The sequence below is a fragment of the Misgurnus anguillicaudatus genome, unplaced genomic scaffold (genome assembly GCF_027580225.2).
Source record: "Misgurnus anguillicaudatus unplaced genomic scaffold, ASM2758022v2 HiC_scaffold_28, whole genome shotgun sequence".
Classification (NCBI taxonomy): domain Eukaryota; kingdom Metazoa; phylum Chordata; class Actinopteri; order Cypriniformes; family Cobitidae; genus Misgurnus; species Misgurnus anguillicaudatus.
The window spans coordinates 5,776,551-5,800,858 of NW_027395278.1; the positions used below are offsets into that span (position 1 = coordinate 5,776,551).

At 38.7% G+C, this 24,308-nt stretch overlaps 1 protein-coding gene across 2 annotated transcripts; it reads right to left on the minus strand.

Moving 5' to 3' along the window:
• Nucleotides 1-3,357: 3,357 nt before the first annotated feature.
• Nucleotides 3,358-13,351, minus strand: LOC129418155 (neuroglobin). Of its 2 annotated transcripts, none has more exons than XM_055173076.2 (5): nucleotides 13,195-13,351; nucleotides 12,720-12,960; nucleotides 11,989-12,097; nucleotides 7,729-7,848; nucleotides 3,358-7,563 (listed from the first exon to the last, which is right to left on the minus strand). In XM_055173076.2, exons 2-5 carry the CDS (start codon nucleotides 12,815-12,817, stop codon nucleotides 7,411-7,413), a joined length of 480 nt encoding a protein of 159 aa, XP_055029051.1. In that variant the 5' UTR covers nucleotides 12,818-12,960; nucleotides 13,195-13,351; the 3' UTR covers nucleotides 3,358-7,410. The 2 variants fall into 2 exon arrangements, with proteins under 2 accessions (XP_055029051.1, XP_055029052.1); XM_055173077.2 differs by having other exon boundaries at nucleotides 12,720-13,016; nucleotides 13,195-13,343.
• Between the last annotated feature and the right edge of the window lie 10,957 nt (nucleotides 13,352-24,308).

Sequence of the window (24,308 nt, forward strand, 5' to 3'; positions counted from 1 at the left end):
AAGACAACACAACTGAATACATGTATACCTTAAAATTAGTCAGAATTATTGAAGAACATACTGAATATTTGTTATTTTGAAACTACAAAAGCATCAAAAAGCCCAGAAAAGTGGATGGATCTGAACTAAAGGCAGTCAATGAAAATTCACTTTCGCTTGAACCCAATTTCTTCCTGAACAACTTTTCTGTCTCAGTCTGAAAATATAATCACTTCACACACTCATGCTCACTGTGCTTATCATTGTTGTCATGGTAATTTCCAAATGCCCTGCTTTCAAAAACACATTGCAGACTTTCTAAAAATAATTATATCTAGTCTGTATCGTTTTTATTATTTTTGTGCTATTCTCTCTTTCTCTCTCCCTCTCTCCCCCCCCTCCCTCGCTCTAATTGTCTTGCAATTATATACTTTATTTAGCATTTCTGGACAGATATAGCATACGTTTTTGTGGCTTCTATTCCTTGGCATTCTTATACAGTAAATGTTGCATCATATAAATTAAAATTAGAAATCTCATAAATGTAATTCACTCAAATCCAATTAAAATGTAGTGGTGAACGATACCATGAAGTATATTGAGGCAGTTGTTTTAGCCCACAAAGACAAGGCGGACTGTCCCTACTGTCAGCCTTCAAGACATTTACAATAATGCAATGTAATTGACTCCAGTATGGCTCATCTGATCCAGAAACACAGCGAGCGGATCTTGCTTCTGGAGTTTGCCTCAATATCTTATGCCCTCTGATAGTGTCACATCAGAGAGGAGAGACAGAGTACAAAGGCGTGAACAGTATTTTCTGGGATTTTTTTCGGAATTGGGACATTTTTCGGAATTGGGACCTTAATAAGGTTAGATAAGACTAATCTCAGGAGCCGGTACCATTTGTGTGAAGTGTGTGTCCCTATGACTATGTAATTAACAATATACGAACTAATGCAAAATAAATTGTATAATTCATCCTACACTTTCAGTTTAATGTGGGGTATGTAGGTTTAACACGGATTGAAATCATACATTGCGCCGATATATTTGTTTTTAATCATCAACGAACACCACAAACCACTTGGTGAGTAGCACAGTTTTGAAAATGAACGTTAAGTGTTGTTTAATGTTATGTTTGTGCATGGCCCTTGACTTCCATTCTGAAGCAGTCAAGAGACGCTTCTAAACGAGCCAACGAGACACGACCCATTGTCAAAATTTCAGTGTCCATCATTGTAGTTCATCCAAAACAAACCAGAAATGAAACTCAAAGGGTTAAATACTGGAATTATCGTTTAAGCTGAAACTTTGCATATTTCGAGGTTGTTTTAGCTACGGCGCATGTGCACAGGTTGGCAAGTCTTCCTCTGCATAGAGCCCCTCCCCCAGAGAGTTATCAGTTGTTATCGATTGATGATTGGTTCTTTTAACTGGAAGGTGGGACTTGCATCCTCCTATAGGGCTTATTCGCAAACACCGGAAGTCGCTAGCCGCGGCCATCTTGTTGACATAACATCTGTCCTGCCCCTAGCCGCACGTAGATTTGAGTCGAGGGGAGCAGTAGCCTAATGGCTTAATCTCGTCTGTATTAAAGGAACAGTATGTAAGAAATTTATATTAATTAATCATAAAATGGCCCTGATATGTCACTAGACATTAAGAAATCATTTTCATTTCAAATACTTACATCACTGACAACAGTGGTCTGGCCAGGATATTGTCGTTTAAAAAGTGGAGTTGCAGCCCTCAACTGATGTTTATGTTGTCATTTTGTGTATTGGCCACCAGTTGTGTGATTGCAGTACCAGTTTTAGCCACAAGTTTTGTGATTGCAATACCAGTTTTGGCCACAATCCTACATACTGTTCCTTTAAGAGAAGATGAGCTTGATCATTGTGGAACAATATCAAATAGACCCAATAGCCTTAAGAAAAGATCCGTTCTTATTGCCAGCCGTAACTTATCCGGATATTTATAACTATATCGTTCATACAGTATCCGCATTCATCATACAAGCACTGAAGGGCCGTTCACATTATAACTATAACGATAACTATATCATCGTCCACATCACCAAACAATACGTTTATGCTAATTCGCTCACGGCACTCGCGCAAATCACTTGCCTTTAATATTGCTTGTAATAAAAACTTTTGCAGATGTCCTCAACACGCTGCGTTTCACGTAACTCTAAACAGTGAATCTAATAGTTTGTGTAATCTCTTACCTTTTGGCATAACAGTTAGTTAATGTAATAGATTAAAAAGCATTACGTAGTCAATTTTCACAGCAACTGGAGGTAATCTAATGTTATAGACCTCAGCAATGAGCTTTACTGTCATTTTAAGTGGCCGTGCACTTGAAGTTCAAATAGATTTTAATGCTGTGAATGGTTTATCCTTAATCAGGTAGGAAAAATCGCTCAGAAAGTGATCCCAATGATGTCGTTCATTGTATCTGTATCGTTATAGTTTTGGTGTGAGCTCCGCTATTCTGTTTAATATAAAACGATTTTCAAAACTATGTGAACGGCCCTTAATTCCCTACCTAGTATCAATGCCAGACCTATTATTATGTTCATGTAGTTATTAATACTAATTTAATAACGGTCTCAATTTATGGCAGCTCATTTGAAAGAGCAGTTTCAGCCACTGCTTACAGCTAACCATATGTGATCAAATTATGGGGACAGACTTTGCTGTGAGCATATATCCCTAACGTTACCTGGGGTAAAATGATGGGGACAGACTTTGCTGTTGGGAGTCTCTCCTTCGCTGGTTCAACTCCTCTGTCTCCTTCCTTTCATGTTTTCTGACAGTCGGTATCGCATAAAAACTAATTCCGGGGTTCTTTTTGCTGTTGTTAGAACATCCGTGTATTACACCACACACCATCGCGCGGTTTTAAAAAAATTACACCGATAATACCATGCATAATACCCACGCTGCCTCGCTTGTCAATTGACAGACTGACAGTTTTATGTCAACAATATGGCCGCCGCGAACATTGATGACGTAGATCGAATAAGCCCTATATTCATATTAATTGCAGTGCTAAATTTTGGTGATAGTAATGAGTTGAAGTTTTTGACATTACATTTACATGTAAGGGAGCTAAATCTGACTTTTCTCATCCATATGAAAGTCTTTATGAGTATTTTATTGTTCACTGGGCTTTCCACTTATATTTGCATAGTGTAATAGGAAAAATATAGGTATCAATATTTGCACGAACAAATTTTTCTTACCAAAACTTTAACCATGAACAGTAACATTTAATCTGAAACATTTTGAATGAAACAAAACTAAGGTAAGACTTCCCTAAGGTATCCTAAGGTAAATTATAAATACATTCATTAAATTCTGTCAGAGACATAATTTTAAGATACTCTTTATTTAATGTCATTTTTTACAAATAAGCTTTAAACACGTTTACACAGAGCCTTGACTTATCCTGATACGTGTTGGATTGGTGACCGGCTGAGGAAACAGAATGTACAGTGTAATAGACATATCACTTTTTTTGGTTACTGAGTCAGGTCATAACATCGCTGTTTAGTAGCAGCTGCTTCAGTGAGGTAGACATTGAGACACTTCAGTCACAGAATATAAAGAGGAAAATCACAGGGGCAAACACTGCGCACGAACAATTATTCAACGCTCAATTAACATAGATTAGCACAAAGGAAAGTTTTTCACTTGAAAATGCTGTAACCATTGCATCTTTGTAAAAAGTTGAATCAATACTAAAAAGATCATCATTTCATAAAGACTGACATCTTAGAGGTTATTGGAAAGCCATCAGATGGTACATTGTCATCAAGAACAGTCTTTGATAGAGAGAAACAAATTCTAGTATATATAGTATGCTTTACACAAAAAATATCATAGTGCGCCATTAAGCACTACATAAAATGATTAATCCACATACACCTAAATATACACAATATATAACTTATACCTAAAGTAGGTAATATACAGTAACAGATCAAATGTAACATAAAACTTTACATATCAAGTCATGACACACAGTTTCCCCTATGCCTTTTGAGGCTCGAACTGATTTTGCCAAGTGGTTGATGTCCTCAGGGCAACATATTGTGTTGACCCAAGGACAACATTTTTCTAAATAAAACCTAAACCCACCCCAAACCCCGACCCTAACCATAATCAAACCCTAAAATCAGAGGGACATGATAAGTGAAAAACAATGGTCTAGAAACAGCTAATCCTTGTTGTAAGCTTAAACTTAAAACAAACTGTAAACTTATTTCTGAAATCTGATTGGTTGATTGAAATGTTGTCCCAGGGTCAACATAATGTTACCCTGAGGACATCAACCACTTGGCAAAATCAGAAGAGCCGTGTGATACGTGGCCAGAACAGAACCATTTAAATGGAGAAATATCTCTTCTACACAGAAAACCATATTTCTACAAAGATACTGAAATAATGATAGCAGCAAAACGGTTATCATCGCTTTGTAACATTTTTCTATAGCTCATAATAACGACAAATGTAACTCTGTACGTAGTACAATAAGAGTCTGTTCTGACATAGTTATAATAATAAGCCAACTAATACTATTTTTTGTTTTTTAAAAATGAGGAGTTCAGATGCAAAACCCCCTAAATTTTTATCAGGCTCTAATGTGTAGGTCATTTTAACATTGATAGTTAACAAATTTGACTGTTTTTCGCTGCAAAACACTCTAAGTGCATGCAACTTTTTTGATAAAAACTTCCACTTCTTTGGACAAGACATAGTAAACAGTTGCAAAATCACTAAAGATGCAACTAAAAACATTGCTAATGATGAAGTCAGAATGTAAAAATGAAAAAAGAACCATGCATTTGGGGCCGCTGTGATTCATGTCACTGTAACATTCGGGTTGTATTCAGGTCCAAGTACTCACAACGGATACAAGTTTGAATGTAATCCATGGTAGTTTTGCGACACTTGTCATTTATCCAATTCATGCAGTTAGAGGACTTTGTTAAAAAATCTGATTTTAGCAGATTCTGCTTACAAACTGGTATTACTGAATGATTTAACGGTGCAGTGTGTAATTTTTAGAAGGAACCTTGACAGAAATGCAAAATAATATACTAAACTATATTATTAGGGGTGTATAAAGACCTTTCATAATAACCATTATGTTTTTATTACCTTACAACAAGATGTTTTTATCTACATACACAGAGGGTCCCCTTACGTGGAAGTCGCTATTTTGTGCCGCCATGTTTTTTACAGAAGCTCTTAGAGGGTGGGTTCAATGGTATTTCAAGCATTCTGACTTATTAACAGAGTTATAGAGTTGTTTCCTCATGCTAAACGTAGGCAAAGTGGCAAAAAAGCATTTGGGCGTGTTACAGAGTATTTCTGTGCCGAATGCACTTCACCAGGGTTCGTACAAGTTTCGGAAAGTTTTTTTCGATTACAGGTCCAACTGACATTTCAGGGGTTTTCTATACGTATCACTTCTTTATATGGGCACTTCCCCCGGAAAACCCCGCCCACCCGTCAATCAGTGGGAGACGCTAGAGCTTGCAAACATCATATCACGCCACTCAGCTTTGTTTAATTTCAAAAGTCAACAATGGCACGAAAGATGAAGTGTGTTTTTGGATGTAAGGAGAAGAAATCCAGCCTTATGAAAACAATGGATATAGTTTATTATCCGGGGTAGCAGCAGAGTTTTTTGTGTGTGTTTGATGCGCTGGACTTTCCCAACCGGGTCACAAGTTGCATGTGGTAAGTAAGACTTTTGTCTTATGTTGGAAATTGGCGCGTTCATATTATATAAATGACACGAACATGTAGTGAATCATAAGTTAAACAGTGTTGTATAGTGTTGCATGACTCGTACTCGCTCCACCCGCGGTAGTAACTCCTCTTTCTTCATTTTTTCATACGTTATCAGAAAGATTCGGTAAAGCTAATCTTTCTTTTATAAATCTGATTAAACTAAAGACTCTTCGGAGATATAAAGGATGTCATACTACTCTATATGTACTCTTGATTAACATCAGAAATGCAGAAACAGCGTGTGTTACGTGAGCTTTATCGAACAAATCTTTTTTACGAAGTTGTCTCCGACGATGACATGTTTTTCCAGTGGCGGCTACTGTTACTTTTCTATGCATTTCAAAAGCGGGGGGTGAGCAGTGGACTGAGCCATTGGTTGCAATTCGCGGCCTCATCACTAGATGCTGCTAAAATTTACACACTGCATCTTTAAAGCTAATGTATTTTATAAACATATAATACATGCCGGGCTATCAAAATATAAACTTTTTACGGAGATGGGGTTTAGCGTCTTTTGCATCTGAGCTCCTCAAATATTATTCACAATGATTGTTAACAAAACCGCAAAGAGGTCATTAAATAAAATAATCGTTATCCTTAGCTCATGTCCATTTGACATAAAAATTTATTATCTACAACTCTAAAGTGAAAAATTCATCTAACTAAAATGATATACTGTAACAGTCACATTAGGTCCACACATTTAAGAGCATTTAACAGTCTATACAAGTCTGTTGGTAAGCATTTGAGTATGCTGTATGAGTCCCATACAATGGAAATGTAAACTTGATGGCACAGATTGACAAATTAACAGTCGAAAAAATCCAAAAGCTATTTTGGATGTAACAGTTCTCGTCATTAACTCTCATCGCCAGAAAACTACAATGGTTGTGTTAACCTACACTTTATGATTACATAAAACCGTAACGTATTATGGCTACAAATTTTTTATTTGTCTTTCAAAAAAGACAACAATCTTAAGCGGTCTTTTAATATATATACATAGCATTTAAACCATGTTCAGGTGATTTATTTAACATCACAAACCTCAACCTGACAGTGCACAGGTATGTTTGGGAAGTCAAACCAGCTTTATTTAGGATCAAAATGTTGTAGCAATTGTAAAGGTCTTATCTTCATTCCAAGAGGTGTGTCAGAAAAAAATCATCTTTCAAATTTTTTAAGATGACCAAACTCCTGTGCATAGTCAAACCTCTGTGTTGAGCACGCTCACATGAAACATCAATACATCTAGACAGTCATTTAAGATAGTTTGAGGAAATACATTTAGTCATGACTATATGTACAAAGCCTGTTTAGCTTTTACAATTTCAACCATAAACTATCAATGTCCTGGATTTTTACCCATCAACCTCATAGGCGATGTTATCTCTGACACCTCATACATTCTCACACTACAGTTAGAACAAGCTATCAAAACTAGGACTGTTCGTGTAGCCAAACGCAACTTGACCGAACAGATGTTCCCTTCAACCATCAAGCTCTTTCAAAAGACTTTTGTGAAGTAACTGTACATCTGGTCAACCTCCATAGCAATCATTTATTACATATGGTGTTTCAGCGTATCTTCAGTGTGAATCTTACATCTACCTTCTTCTTAGTTGGACTTGTGTTCTCCATTTTTGGCCCAGCCTCTGGTCATGGTGGACACCACGAAGCCATACATATTGAGCCAGGCCTGGCGCAGAGGTGCTGTGTATGCTGGACCAAGGCTGGACTGTAGCATATAGAGAAGAGACTCTCCGACCAACTGATGAAAGAATCCAAACGATTAAACTCACTGTGAACTCACTGTCAATCTCGCTGTCATTTTGAATGTCACGGCTGCAGTGTGTAATTTATATTATCTGTCAACACATACACTGAGATCTCTAATACATAAATGACTAGACTGGCCATAACAAAATCTGCTTACAGTGAAAGACTGGGTCTTAACTCCAACTGCCTGATGTTTCCTTCCCAGGTTCAATAGGAAGTCCTCCAAAGTATTTAGATCATCAAGATGGCTCACAGCAGCATCAATCACCAACATTACCTGCAAAGACATGCAACCATTCTGGACCAGGATTTTCGTCAAATATGGGTAGTATGAGCTCACAGTAAGTGTGCAGTGACCTTATATTGTGATCTTCATACGAAAAAACAGTGAATGTGCGGTGTGGTTTCACTTTTAGATCACTGTGACCCATTCATTGGGACCACAATATGAGGATCTTTTAAAGCTCATGGTGACTTCACTGAGAGATCAGATTGTTGACTGGGACCCTCATAAATCGATTTTATTGATTGCGATTACAATCGGGCTATGTGAATAATAACCACATAACCAAATAAAAACTGAATGTAAACAGGACTCAAGAGGTTTGCTGGAGTCATGTAAACATCTTAGAAATCTTTACTCTGACTATTACTCACATTATTATTGTACATGTAAACAGTCACTGTTTCAATTTTGTGTTTGGGTGGTGCTGGGAAGCACTTAAAGAGATACCCTAGCCAAATATCAAAAATACCCCATGATTGACTCACCCCCAAGCAATCCAACTGACATATGTGACCTGTGCTGGCAAATTCGGTCAGAATGAGGACATTTTCAAAAATGGGTTATTTATATTTTGACATTTTCTAATAAAAAACGTCAAAACGATGTATGATTTGTTGGAATCTGACAGAAAATAACAAAAAAATTACAGAGGTGTTTGAAGTTAATTTTGAGAACAATCAAGACAAAAACAAAATCTCTAAATTCATACCTCAAAATTGCAGCTAAAACTAGTCAAACAAATTCAAAAACAAAGTCCAAAGTTGGTTCCAAAACAGGATAAACACCTTTTTTTTAATTAATTACCGCCAAAATCAGTATTGTATCTGGTCAGTATTAAAAAGTAAATTGTTAATTTTACGTAAAATCCAATATCTGCTGTGTTATTCCTACCCAGTCTCACGAGGTTTCGTGATATAGTCACGTATTTCTTTTATTCTTTTTTCGTGATATTGTCACAAATTTTCGTGATCGTATAACGAATTCCTGTTTTCGTGTGATTATCATGTATTGGTTACTCAACTGCTTTTTCCTATTTTTAAACCATTGTCGCTTCGGTTTAGGGTTAGATTTGGTGCTTGCATTAGAATGTCACTTTATATATTGGTTTATACTATTTTTTCTGATTTTTTTTTATATGTCGCCTGGCATTAGGGTTAGAGTTGGGTTTGGTTAGGGATGTCATTTTTTGTAAATCTAACACTAAAGCGAAGCGACAATGGTAAGAAAATAGGACAAAACAGTTGAGTAACCAATTCGTTATACGATCACGAAAAAACGCGGAAATTCGTGACAATATCACGAAAAAAAGAATTAAAAAAAATATGTGACTATATAACGAAATTTCGTGAGACTGGGCTGGTTATTCTGTCATCTTTTCTCCCTTTTTTCCCAAAACGCGATAAACACCAGTCCTCCTTCTCTGCAGAATGCAATAAATTCGCTTAACCAATCACAGCACACCATTCCACGTATTGTAAACAACAATGGCGGCGTATTGAGTACATGGAATCCTAGTTTTCATCATCTACTTTGTACTTTGTGATCAGCAAATAAACAAAAACAAAATAATACTTTGATGGCATTGATAAACCTGTAGTGGTTTTCTGTGGCGGGGAAGAAACATAACCCATCAAAATCGAATAATTTATGCGAGAGGCACTCGGGCAAAGGAAAAATGCCGGCTGTTGCTGTTCACGCACAACAGCATCAAGCTTCTGTCATGCTAACACATTGACCCCAGGGGATCTTATGAAAAACTTTCCATTATTTTACTCGAAGTCAACGAAAATCGAGCAGGACCAAAACATTTTACAGCTGATCGCTGTTAAAAAAGTTCAGTGACAAAATCCCAAGGATAACCCCAGCAGTGACAGTGTTCTTAATATGACAAATTAAGTGTTTTGATTAATGCATTGATGTTTATTTTTTAAATTGGTGTATACCACTAGTCAACTAAATGAATATAACATGGCAAAGATGAATGCACATTTATATATTGTTTAATAGATTTATAGCATTTTGAAAAAAAAATCAGTTTTTATAATAAATCTTTGAAAATCAAATTATGGATTTGAATTTTTTATGTTACTGTAACCTAAAGATGCTATGTGAAAGTTTGTAACAGAAAATAGTGGTTTTCATCTTGTCACTTTCTTGGTATAGATAACACGTTTTTTACCGTTTACCGTTTTTAATCATTTTAGATGTTTAAAGACTATTTAGTGCATTGGGATTGCTAGACGAGGGCTTAATGCACTTATTTTTAAGAAAATCTCTAAAAGAAAGACATTAATACTTAATTTTGTCTCTGGCTCAAAATTGGAACAGGCGCATTCCGATATTTTGCCAGCGCGGGTCACATATGTCCATCATCTTTTAGACGAGCCCATTAGTTATTTTAGTAAATGGCCTTGCTCTTCCAAGCGTTATAATGGTAGAAAACAGGGATCAGGGAATGTCTGACTTTAAACCCCAAAAAAGTGCATGCATACTTTATAAACTGTAATAACTAGTGTTCGGTAATGGCACAATCTTGGCAATTCACGCAAGAAGTTGCGTAGTGAGCGTTCTTTGCCATGGATACGTTGCACAGTGACTCTCGTTACTGGAAGCTAGTTATTATAGTTTATAAAGTTAAAATATGGATATTTTTCGTACAATATTGCATCGATTACCCGCAAAATACCCTTTTTAACCCCTTATTATTTATGTGAAGGATGGATGCACTTTTTGCACAACTGTTATTTATTACTATGATACTTAAGTATACACCATATCATTAGATTATAATTTATTTATAGGGACAATAAGTTTTGCAATAATGCTATATTCTATTATGTATTCCATATATTTAAAAATGTCAGTTTTTCTGTGGTGGTTATATTTATTTATTTTTTTCGCCTTTTTTGTAAAGCTACTTTGAAGGAATGAAACATTGTAAAAAACATTGACTTGACTGTTATTTGGACAATTCCAGTTATTTAGTAATCCTGAAGATATCGATTTGCCTGTTCAGATGCACTGTAAAACCCGACAAGTTCAGAGTACTCAAAAATTTTGTTGAAACTGATTACATAAATTTTTTTAAGTAAACCAACATCAAAAATTTTAAGTAAATATAACTTAAAAAATTTCAGTTAACCCAAATGTAAAAGTTTATGCTTCGTTTTATTAAATCTTTAAGTACAATATACATAAAACTACTGTTTATTATAAGGACTGTTTTACCATATATATTTTTTGTATACCGTACTTAAAACCTCTTTTTACCAATAAATTTTGTTCACAAGTCACAGAAACAGATCATGTGACTCATGAAAATTTAAGACAAGTGAAGTGAAAGTATATTGAGACTGAACTCAGTGCAGACTTTCACACAGTCATAGTTTATATGATAAAGCAACATATATCCGACCTACATCCTAACTTAAGCACAGGCACTACACTTCTGAACAATGGTAACCACAAAACTAAAAAATAGCAAACTCTTCTAAATCTCCAACAGAAATAAATGTTTAACACTACTGAGTCTCTCTCTTTACTAAAAAACACATAAAATAGCACTTAATTTCAAAAAATGCTCTCGTATTGCAGGCTCATGCAAAGCATGCTGGGAACTGGAACCTCCTCAACCAATCGTGTTGATTTAACTTTAAACTGAAGTAAATTTGCAGTGCCAGACTCTTTCTTAGCTTACCTGGCAATTTGAACTCATCACAACTACCAAAAGTTTGTAATTATTTGCAGTGTTTAGTACAGTGAGGCAGTGGTATTGAAATTACTCCGTTTGGAAGTAATAAATACATTTTTTGAGTTCTTTGACTCATTTTATTTGAGTTTGTGGAACTTAAAATGGCGAACTTGTTGAAAACACATAAAATTTTTAAGTCCAATAAACTTTTTCACAGTTTTGAGTTCAGTTCACTCATTTTAAATGAGCACATTATACTGTTTGGGTTTACAGTGTGTGTTTGACCAGGATTGGCACTAAACTTTGCAAAATGGTGGTCCTCCAGAAGCCGATTCAGTATTTGGTCTAAATGGAAATCTTTTTGCTGTGAAACATTCATTGAGTTTTCTTCTGTCGACATAATTGTGTGTATCACATATTGAGTACAAAGAAAATCTTACCTTGGTGACATGCTCGAGGAACTCTGGGCTAGAGAGGCATTCAGGTAGAACACCACAGTTTGTGCTGTAGCTAAAAAGATCAAGCAGTGCTGGGTCCAATTCAAAAAGCCTATCAAAGAAATTTTGCACGTCAATCAAAACATTTTGCACGCTACACATTTAACTGACATGGGCATCTTCAACAACTATTGCTTTTTACGTTTCAGCAGATATTATGTGTCACTGTTTAATCACTTTAACTCTTTTCAAAAAATGTAATTGATGTCCTTTAGGCTGAAATTGAAGACGAGCTAAGGAGCATCTTTTCACTGAGAAGGCAATTCAGATGAAAATGATCTTGCAGCTCCTGTCGCCAAGCAACAAGTCAAGCCTCTTACTGAGCTGTGGTTAGAGGAACAGACAGCGGGAGACTGAAGGAAGATTTATGATGGATTTGAAATAAATGCTATAGCCAGCGTGCTAATTGTGTGTTCCTGTAGCTCAGCAGTACCGGAAACGCCAAGGTCATAGGATCGTTTACAAGCCGGAAAACCTTATCAAATGCCATCAAAGCACAATAATGAATTTCATCTGGTAAATCTTTGAACTATAGCAGACAGCTATGCTCCGGTCCTGACAATTATCTGTTTTATTTACGTTACATATTTTTATTGAATTATTTATATGCAATTCTGTTTTTTTACTTTTTAAATAGACATGTAGATTAATTTGCAGTATGATGAATACATTACCTAGTAAACAGTACAATTCCGTGTGGCACCTTGTTCTTTCCCAGGCTCTCCCAACTGTCCCGGATCAGCTCCTTCTCTTTCTCCGAGAGTTTCTCCATTGTGACCCTCAGGAATGCTACAATCTCCTGTCAACTTTTAGTGATGTGGCATCAAAATGTATGTCCGTCAGTTCAAAGCAGAACCTCCTGAATTCCCATTTCCAGCCTTCCACTGAGAGTTTTGGTCTTCACGTCCGACCCACCTGTGAAGTGACAATATATACAGAGACAATTCACCAAGGACAAACAAGAAACAGGACTACAGTTAAAAAAAGAAAAACATTTTACAAATCAGTACACATCAACAGATGTGTTTTTCAGCCTTTTTGCATTGTGCTGACACTCGGCTTTCCCAAGGTGCACCCAATACCAAGAATATAAATCCTAACTTAACCTTGACTTATTATAATAATCGGTCTAAAGCGCCGACGACATACCGTTCTTTCAATGTTCTAGAGATGACCTTCTTCTCTCAGTTGCTTCGTCTCTCTGGCATTAGGATTTGTGTTTGTTCACTGCGAATATGTATATGTCAAGCCTGCTATCCTTGTGTTTGCTCTCTCTCTCTCTCTCTCTCTCTCTCTCTCTCTCTCTCCTTCTTTGCTCCCCCCCGCACTCTCACATGCATAAAACATTCACTCTGTCACTCATTTTCTCTGTATCTCTCCCTCTATCTTCTCCCTCTCCCCTCTCTGTTCCATGTAACCTCTTACAGTAAATGCTGCTTGATGTGTTTACAAAATTATGACACTGAAGTATCTTTACAGCATTTGGAAATTGCAGGATAGTCATTGTATGTTGTCTTTATTCAATCACACTATAATAGTCCTAAAGCAATTTATCCCTGAGATATGTTTATGATATTGTGCTTATGGACAGTAAATAAAGACTGAAAGGAACAGTCTCAGTTCTCCTAGTATTAGCACATGTTATGATCCATAGCTCCTCCTACAGGTGAGAGTCTGGTCTTCAACAAAATAATACCTATGGACCTTGGATTTGCATTATTAAGCAAAAAACACATTTAGGAAACAGTATAAGTATAAAGTGTTGAAGAAGAGTCCATGAGGAAAAAAATGCATTTTATTATAACGAACTTTACATTTATGTTTTGTTGATTTTTAGAAAAAATACTGTTTTTTAAAGAATCAAAACTAAAGTTCGATTGACAAATATAAACTTAGTGGATATTAAAATTACTAATAATTGGTATAGTAATTGACAACAAACTTTTTTATGGAAGATGAAAACATTTAATGTATGCCCCAAGATGATGACTTTATTTTATAAGTCCTTTATGGAAATAGGGTTTTATTTTGGGATTGATGTTTGGTTTGGTAATCTTACATTGTCAAATAGGAATAGGTTGAATAGTCTTGTCAAGTGGCAGAAAAAGTCATAGGTGTGAGTCAAATTCAATCTATTGACATTTATCATACGCAGGTTTTAAATAAGGCACAGTCTATTTAAATTAATTTGGATCATATATAAAGAGTTTCAGCTGTTGCCTTCAGGACGTCGATTTAGAGTTCTTGGTGGAAGAACAAAACATTTTAAAGTTTTTATTTTTTTAGTAGCTATTGGTTTAATGTCTTCTTAGGACTGGTGAACTTCAGAAATTATGATCTGTGTAAAGTGTTTTCATTTTTTTGTTTTATGTATTATTTGTATGTGTATGACCTATTGCTGCAAAACCAGTCGCCAATAAAGGCAAACAAACAACAAAAACGCTTCCAGAGGAACTTGTTATTCACACTAAAAAATTGTGCAAAATAGCACTAAAAGTGGTTTTATTGGCTTGTAATCATATCGGGGAACCACATTTAGTACTCTATTGCACCTATGAAAGCATACTGTATACCCACCAATATAGCAGCGCTTATCTAAAGCGTACCATACAGTATATAACCCTTAAAGTGGTTCTCCTACACTGTCAAAAATAAAGGGTACAAAGCTGGGGCAGTACCCTTTAAAAAGGTCCTAATTATATTAATAACTAATATGTTCTTTGAACTGCCAATATACCTTTGAAGTACTAATATGCACTTTTCGGGTACAAAGGTGTACCTTTTTAAAAGGGTATACTGTCCCAGTGACAACTTCTGTACCTTTATTTCTGAGAGTGTATGATTATGATCAGTGTTGGTAATTTGTTACTGTAATTTCATTATTTTTTGCTTAGAAATCTCACTTTAAATACTTTGGTAAGTTAATAAGAATAATGGTAACACTCTAGTTTCTAATTCTCACTATTAACTGGTTGTTAATTAGCATTAATATACCGAGATGTTGGCTGTTTATTAATACTTAAATAGCACATATTAATGCCTTATTCTGCAAAAAATTTATTCTACATACTTAATCCTATAAGTTTATAGTTAGTTAATAGTGAGAATTGGATCACAAGTTGGACCAGAATAATTAATGTACTTTTATATTATTTATTTGAGCCATTTCAAGCATAGCTTTGTGTCATTTAGATTTAGAAAATAACTAGTAATAAGTATATTTTGTGGATTAATAAACTGTGTAACACTTTACAGTAAGGTTGTATTTGTTAACGATCAGTTAACTATTAACCATGAACTATAAATGAACAATACTTCTACAGCATTTAGTAATCGTTATGGTAAATTGAGTGTGATGATATAAACAGGCTGGAAACAGATGCAGGAAAAATAACACAGGTTTATTTTTGAGAGGCAGACAAACACAGGAACACAGAAAAACACAATGTCCAGATGATGGTAGTGGTGAACGAAGGACTACGGTGGTAAGCGGGTGATGGTGGTTGTAGTGGTCGTTGGTGGATAGGTCTGTAGTGAAATATAATTCAGGGAACAGAGACCGGAACATCCAACACGAAGACGACACGAATACAATCCACACACGCTGTACAAACAATCCAGATGAACACGGAGGCCAAACAAAGAGCAAGGATCTGACAAGGAACAGAGAGCAGAGTGAGTTAATATAGAGAGTTTGTAATGATGAGCAGCTGGAGTGAGACAATCAACACAGGTGAAGGGAATCGGGATAACGAGCACATGACATCACAGGTGAGTAAACACCATACACATGACACAGAGAAAGCAGTGTGTTTACCCACCGTGACAGTACCCCCTCCCCTAGGACATCACCTGACGTTCCTAGCCTGCTGTACCTGTTGATGGTAATCATCAATAAGGGAGTGATCCAATATGTCCCGAGCAGGTACCCAACTTCTCTCCTCCGGACCGTAACCTTCCCAGTCCACCAAGTACTGAAATCCGCGTCCCCTCCGCCTAGAGTCCAGAATACGATTAACCGAATAGGTAGGTTCCCCTGCTACGAGACGAGGCGGGGGGAACCGGGACTGGCGGGTTAAGTCGTGAACAAAAAACGGATTTGATTTTAGAAATGTGAAACGCCGGATGAATTCTCCTGTACGCAGGAGGGAGGTTAAGGCAAACTGTCACCGGGTTAATAATTTTGGCAACAGCAAACGGGCCAATAAATTTGGGAGCAAGCTTGTTCGAGACGGAACGCATCGGAATGTTCTGAGTAGAAAGCCACACTTTTTGACCGACGACGTATACGGGAGGCTTAGACCGGTGGCGATCGGCTTTAGCCTTGGTGCGCGCCCCCACCCGGAGTAGAGCTTCACGAGCTCTAGTCCAGGTGCGGTGACACCTCTGGACATAGGCGTGAGCGGAGGGAACCGCAATCTCGGATTCCAGACTGGGAAAATTAGGTGGCTGGTAACCTAGACTACATTCAAACGGAGATAGGCCCGTAGATGACACTGGCAACGAATTGTGTGCGTACTCCACCATAGAGAGATGTAGGCTCCAGGACGAAGGATTCTTGGAGGCCAAACATCGTAACACTTTTTCCACATCTTGGTTGGCTCGCTCGGTTTGACCATTGCTCTGGGGATGAAACCCGGAGGACAGACTAACAGTCGCTCCTAACAATTTACAAAATTCTCTCCAAAATTTGGACACAAACTGGGGACCCCTGTCGGAGACCACGTCTGTCGGAAGGCCATGTAAACGGAAGACGTGATCTACGACAGTGACCGCTGTCTCCTTGGCTGAAGGTAATTTGGGCAAGGGGATGAAATGAGTCGCCTTCGAGAATCGGTCCACTACGGTTAAAATCACCGTATTACCCTGGGAGGGTGGGAGGGCGGTAATAAAATCTAGTGCGATGTGGGACCAGGGTCTCGAAGGGACTGGCACCGGTAAAAGTAACCCGTCAGGAGGGCGATTGGAAGTCTTACCAGTGGCACAAACCGAGCAAGCCAAAACAAAATCATGAATGTCACGAGCCATACCCGGCCACCAGAATCGTTGCTTGACTAAAAACTTAGTGCGACTCACCCCTGGATGACAAGCTACCTTGGAACAATGACCCCACTGGATTACGTTGGACCGTAACTTTTCCGGCACAAATAAGCGGTTCGGTGGGCAACGAGACGGGGGCGTTACCCCTTCTAAGGCTGTCAAAACCTTTTATTCGACCTCCCATCTGAGCGCGGAGATAAATAGAGTCTCCGGTAAAATTCGCTCGGGAGTAGAAGTGCGATCGGAACGCTCAAAAAGTCGAGACAAAGCATCGGGTTTGATGTTTTTGGAACCCGGACGGTATGAAAGAGTAAAATCGAAACGTCCGAAAAATAAAGCCCACCGAGCCTGCCTGGAGTTAAGTCTTTTGGCAGTCTTAATGTATTCGAGGTTCTTGTGGTCGGTCCAAACGATAAAAGGTACACCCGAACCTTCTAACCAGTGACGCCATTCCTCCAATGCCAGTTTGACTGCCAATAACTCTCTGTTACCAATGTCATAATTACTTTCCGCCGGAGATAAACGATGAGACAAAAACGCCAGGGGTGAACCTTTCCGTCTGAAGGTGTGCACTGGGAAAGTACTGCTCCTACCCCCACCTCTGATACATCGACCTCCACTATGAACTGGCGTGTGCGATCAGGGGACACAAGAATGGGAGCTGAAACGAAGCAGCTTTTGATTTTGGCAAACGCAGCCTCGGCTGCGTCTGACCACCTGAATGCAGTACTAGGGGAGGTCAAGGCAGTCAGAGGAGCGGCTAGTTGGCTTAAATTGCGAATGAAACGCCTATAAAAATTGGCGAACCCCAGAAATCTCTGCAGGGCCTTGCGAGAATCTGGGGATGGCCAATTCACCACAGCCTTAACCTTGTCAGGATCCATGCGGACACCCTCAGTCGAAACGATGTGCCCTAAAAAAGAAACAGACTGTGCATGAAAAACGCATTTCTCCGCCTTGACAAAAAGCCCATTCTCTAACAACCGCAGAAGCACTCGTCGTACGTGTTGCACATATTCCTGGAGAGACGAAGAAAAAATCAATATGTCATCCAGGTAGACATATATGAACTGATCTATCATGTCTCGCAACACGTCATTAACGAGTGCTTGGAAGACCGCTGGCGAGTTCGTCAAACCGAAAGGCATGACGCAGTACTCAAAATGGCCTCTAGGGGTGTTAAAAGCAGTCTTCCATTCATCCCCCTCCCTGATGCGGACCAAATGATAAACATTACGTAAGTCCAATTTAGTGAAAACGGACGCTCCTTGCAACCTCTCGAAAGCTGAAGACATTAACGGCAAAGGATACGTATTCTTTACCGTTATGTTGTTCAACCCTCGGTAATCAATACAAGGTCGCAAGGATCCGTCCTTCTTCCCCACAAAAAAGAACCCCGCCCCCGCTGGAGAAGAGGAAGGACGAATGAACCCCGTTGCTAGAGAATCAGAAATGTATTTCTCCATGGCCTTCATCTCTGGAACAGATAAAGAGTATAACTTGCCTTTAGGCGGAAAAGAACCGGGAAGTAACTCTATAGCACAGTCATAGGGACGATGAGGAGGTAGAGAATCAGCCCGCTACTTACTGAACACTTCCTTCAGGTCGTGGTACTCTGCGGGCACGTTAGATAAATCCACTGCTTCCCCCTGAAACACAGACTCAGAAACAGTTAGACACGCAGACAAAAGACAAGACTTGTGACACCCCTCACTCCAGCTGATAACAGTCCCAAGACGCCAGTCGATCTTCGGGTTATGTTGGTGCAGCCAGGTGTGTCCAAGAACAATGGGTGAGAGAGGTGAGTCCGTGACGTAGAAAGAAATGTTCTCATTATGATTGCCCGATGTGATGAGGGAGACAGGTTCCGTGATGTGGGTAATAGTAGGAAGCTTGTGTCCATTGAGTGCGAAAGGGGCAATCTGGTGAGTAAGCTGCGTGAGGGGTATCTGAAGCTTACGTGCAGTGGTGTGATCGATGAAACTCCCCTCAGCTCCTGAATCCAACAGTGCGTGACAGTCGTGAGAATGAGTGGACCACTGTAGTTTCACCGGGAGGAGCGTAGATGTCGATGAGGTCTTCATGGAGGAGATCCCGCCCGATCGTGCTTGGTCTTTTACCGGGCACTGATGGATTTGATGCCCGGCGTTACCGCAATATAAGCACAATCCCAGGGACCTCCGCCGGAGCTTCTCCTCCCGGGAAAGCCGAGCTCGACCCACCTGCATGGGCTCGAGATCGTTGGGGAAACTGACCGCACCGCCGTGGCTGGTTTGGAGGAGATCCAGTCTTATGGGTAACGGTGTGGTAGTTCTCCGGCGTGCTGCTTGGATGAGACGGGCGTCAACCCTTATGGCCAGGTCGATGAGAGCATTAAGTGAGGTGGGTAAGTCAACCACATGGATCTCCTGTTGGATGCGGTCAGCCAGCCCATGCAGGAAATGATCCCACTGCGCTTCTTCGTTCCACCTACACTCCGCCGCCAGGGTGCGAAACTCGATCGCGTAGTCTGAGACGGATTTGTCCTCCTGACGGAGCTCTGAGAGGCATCTCGCGGCTTCCCTCCCAGCGACGGAGCGATCAAACACCCTCTTCATTTCGTCGGATAGGGCGGAGAACGAAGAACAGCAGTCGTCACGGTTCTCCCACACCGCCGTCCCCCAGAGGGCAGCCTTCCCAGTCAGGAGTGAAAGCATGAATGCCACCTTGGTCTGTTCGTTGGAAAAGGTTATGGGTTGTAAGGCAAAATGGAGAGAACAGTGAGATAAGAATGTACGGCAAAAATTCGGCTCACCCGCATATATGTCTGGGATAGGAAGTCTGGGCTCCGACTGGGAGGCGCCCTCTGGTGATGAAGATGTAGCTGGGGGTGTGTGAGGCGCAGTGGGTGGTAGTTGTTGTTGTTGTTGTTCTAGGGTCAGCTCGGACACATTCATCACCATTACTTGGACTGCTCGACCCATCTCCTCTATAACCTTGTCCTGACGGTCCATCCTCTGAACCGCCCGCTGGAGAAACTCTTCGAGAGGAGATGGGGAGTGATTTCCCGCTGCTTCCATTCTTGGTCAGATCCTTCTGTGATGATATAAACAGGCTGGAAACAGATGCAGGAAAAATAACACAGGTTTATTTTTGAGAGGCAGACAAACACAGGAACACAGAAAAACACAATGTCCAGATGATGGTAGTGGTGAACGAAGGACTACGGTGGTAAGCGGGTGATGGTGGTTGTAGTGGTCGTTGGTGGATAGGTCTGTAGTGAAATATAATCCAGGGAACAGAGACCGGAACATCCAACATGAAGACGACACGAATACAATCCACACACGCTGTACAAACAATCCAGATGAACACGGAGGCCAAACAAAGAGCAAGGATCTGACGAGGAACAGAGAGCAGAGTGAGTTAATATAGAGAGTTTGTAATGATGAGCAGCTGGAGTGAGACAATCAACACAGGTGAAGGGAATCGGGATAACGAGCACATGACATCACAGGTGAGTAAACACCATACACAAGATACAGAGAAAGCAGTGTGTTTACCCACCGTGACATTGAGAGCATATGACACAGGAGTAAAAAACAAATGGTTTATTGTATGAGCTTTAACACAGGCAAATGGTTTTGGTAGACAGATGAATGTTGATATGAAGACGATGATGAGAACAGGTAACTTCACACACACACTTCTTGACAGTCACAGAAAACAAAAAAATAAGTTTCCTTATCGTCTGGGTGAACAGATGGCAAGACGACAGCAAGACGACAGCAAGACGACAGGGATGACGACAGGGATGAACAAGGATATAAATCTTCAAAAGAGGAAAGTAAAGTCAGTTAGGTTTCCACAATACACTCAGATTAGATGTATGCTTTAACGAGACCGGACGAAGAATGAGTGAATGGTGGAGGTTTATATAGAGTGCGCTAATGATGAGGGACAGGTGACGGTGATTAGAACCGAGATGTTTTAAAATGTAAAATAAGTTTTTGGTGTCCCCAGAGTGCTTATGTGAAGTTTTAGCTCAAAATACCACACAGATAATATAACATGTTAAAAATGACCATTTTGTAGGTGTGCCATTTTTGGGTGTGTACTTTAAAAGGCAAATGAGCAGATGAAATGCAAACACTGATCGAAATGATGGTGGTTTGTTAAAATTGAAACTCAATTGTGTTACCAAATATCTTTTTTCTCTCTCTGTTTCTCTCTGCACTAAATGGCAGTGCCATGGTTGGATAGTGCAGATTAGGGGCGGTATTATTGTAATTGGCCTTGCTACCTATGTCACAAAACAGGTGAAATCTGAACAACCTAATTTTTCACAACGGTTTACCAAAACAAAGTTACTGGGTTGTTCTTTTTCACATTTTCTAGGTTGATAGAAGCACTGGGGACCCAATTTTAGCACATAAACATAAAAAAGTCAGTTTTTCACACTATGACCCCTTTAAAACAAAAAAATAAGAAGGTTCTTAAGATAAATTATAAGTTTGTAAGAATGTTCCTAAGTGCAATTCTTGAGCATTTCTTAAGAAGTTAACCAGATATATAAACAAGTAATGTGTTAAGGCTATAAAATATGTTATTCGCTGTTGTAACAGAGGCCAGCTAGTGTAAGAAGGCGGTGCAGTGAGTAAACATCATTCCCTAATCTCCCAATCGGTCCGTCATGCGGGTCAAGCACTCTGGGCCGTGCGTACTTTACCGTGCAGTTCCGTCTCCCATTCACAATTTCATCTCTCAGGCACATGCGTCCACTCGACTCACATGACGGAACGATTGCCGGATAGACTCCTGCTCAGGTCATCTTTGAGTAGAGCTGTTAGTAATTTTACAATGAATGTATTATGAAGGAAGTAAAATGTTATAGCTTATATTATTGCTATTACTTATGACTTATGTGCTTCATGACATATTACTGAAGTAAGCCATTAAACTTTATTATTATAAGAGTATGACATTCCTCATTAAACTAATCTTTGTGAAGTTAACAGTTTAAATTGCCATTTTCGACTACAGAGTACATGTCACATTTTAAACAATCAAATTAACTTATAAAACATCTTACATTTTGAGATTTAAGACTACTGAGGTTATCATAATTTTAGGATGTGATTTAAAACAGTTTCTTTTTTTAAGAATTTTAGTTCTTCTTAAAGGAATATTCCATTTTCTTAAAAGAAAAATCCAGATAATTTACTCACCACCATGTCATCCAAAATGTTGATGTCTTTCTTTGTTCAGTCGAGAAGAAATTATGTTTTTTGAGGAAAACATTGCAGGATTTTTCTCATTTTAATAGACTTTAATAGACACCAACAATTAACACTTAACTCAACACGTAACAGTTTTTTTCAACGGAGTTTCAAAGGTCTATAAACAATCCCAAACGAGGCATAAGGGTCTTATCTAGCGAAACGATTGTCATTTTTGACAAGAAAAATAAAAATATGCTATTTTAAACCACAACTTTTCGTCTAGGTCCGGTCCAGCGTAGTGACGTAGGGAGGTCACGTGTTACATATATAAAACGCAAATTTGCGGACCATTGTAAACAATAAACTGACACAAAGACATTAATTAGTATCAGTTGACATACAACAAGGAACGGTCCTCTTTCAACACACTTGTAAACACTGGGGCGGAGTTTCGCGTTCGTCTTCTGTGACCTCTTGACGTCATGACGTATTGCGTGGGGTCACTTGGCGCATCACGACCAGATCTAGACGAGAAGTTGTGCTTTAAAAGTGTATATTTGTTATTTTTCTTGTCAAAAATGACAATCGTTTTGCTAGATAAGACACTTATGCCTCGTTTGGGATTGTTTATAGTCCTTTGAAACTCCGTTGAAAAAAACTGTTACGTGTTGAGTTAAGTGTTAATTGTTGGTGTCTATTAAAGTCCATTAAAATTAGAAAAATCCTGCAATGTTTTCCTCAAAAAACATAATTTCTTCTCGACTGAACAAAGAAAGACATCAACATTTTGGATGACATGGTGGTGAGTAAATTATCTGGATTTTTCTTTTAAGAAAATTGACTATTCCTTTAAGTTTTTTCTTAAGAACATACTTAAGGAGAAATAAGAACTTTCTTAAGAAGCTTTTTTTGAGAATACAAAATATTCTTAACTTTGTTCTAAAGCTTGAATTTAAGAAAAAAATGGCAGTTAAGAAGAATTTTCTTCTTAAGAATGTTTTGTGAATCCGGCTCCTGGTGAATCCGTAACAATAATCTTAGTTCATGTTAATTTAATACATTTTTTAAATTAAACGTTGTAACTGTTAACATTAGTTAATGCACCAAGAACTAACATGAATGACTATTCACATTAAATTACATAAATGCTGAAAAACTATATTGTTCAGTGTTTGTTTATGCTAGGTATAACAACCTTATTGTAAAGTGTTACCATAACGAATTAATAAACTGATCTGTAGCGCAGTCAGCATGCTTTAGATCAATAAGCCCTGATATGAATTTCAAGGAGCAAAACAGATGATACTGCAGGGGAACTGCCAACGCTATCTCATGAAAATTCTTACATATTTTAAGAGTTGGCTAATTCGTATTAATTCATACGATCACATTTGTACATTTTTGTACGATTTGCCTTGACCCCTGTGACATTGGGGTTAGGTGAGGGGTTAGGGGTTAGGTTTTGTTGTTGTTATTTTCATGAGAATTGTAAGTTTTTGCACGATTAACTTCGTATTAACTTCGTGAGATCAGGCTGGAACTACAGTAGATTGAAGAGTCATTTGAAGGTTTTAAATAGCTGGTAAAAATTTCTCAATTTCTTTATTTTTAACAATTTATTATCATCATGGCAATTAAGGCACAAATTGAGAGTTTCCCTTCAGAATGACAGATCCTGATTTCAGGAACAAGAATTATGCATGATGTCCCACCTGATTCAGAACTATATCTGACATGTCATCAGTATAAGGGACATTCAGCTGTGAAAGCTGTAGACCCACAGCACTTGATGATAGTGTAACTGGAGAGAGCACAGTTGCCATGGTGACCTCGCAAAAGCACTTGAACTTTCAGTTATCTGGCACTCAAAGCTCAAGATAGGGCCTGTCACTCAAACACTGCATTCTGTGCTTCATGAAAGACTCGAAGTCTGAAGTCTCAGTTTGTTCCTGAATCAGAGAGACACTGAGATTGCCAGGCAACTTTATTGACTCAAAACATCCACAGGCACGCCAAAAATAC

What these genes read in the sequence shown, in the direction of transcription:
- LOC129418155 (XM_055173076.2), bottom strand. Translation starts at nt 12,817, where the DNA reads ATGGAGAAACTCTCGGAGAAAGAGAAGGAGCTGATCCGGGACAGTTGG. An exon ending in GGAATTGTACTGTTTACTAG is followed by an intron (nt 12,098 to 12,719) that starts GTAATGTATTCA and finishes TTTCTTTGATAG; the next exon opens with GCTTTTTGAATTGGACCCAG. An exon ending in TCCTCGAGCATGTCACCAAG is followed by an intron (nt 7,849 to 11,988) that starts GTAAGATTTTCT and finishes ATGTCTTTGCAG; the next exon opens with GTAATGTTGGTGATTGATGC.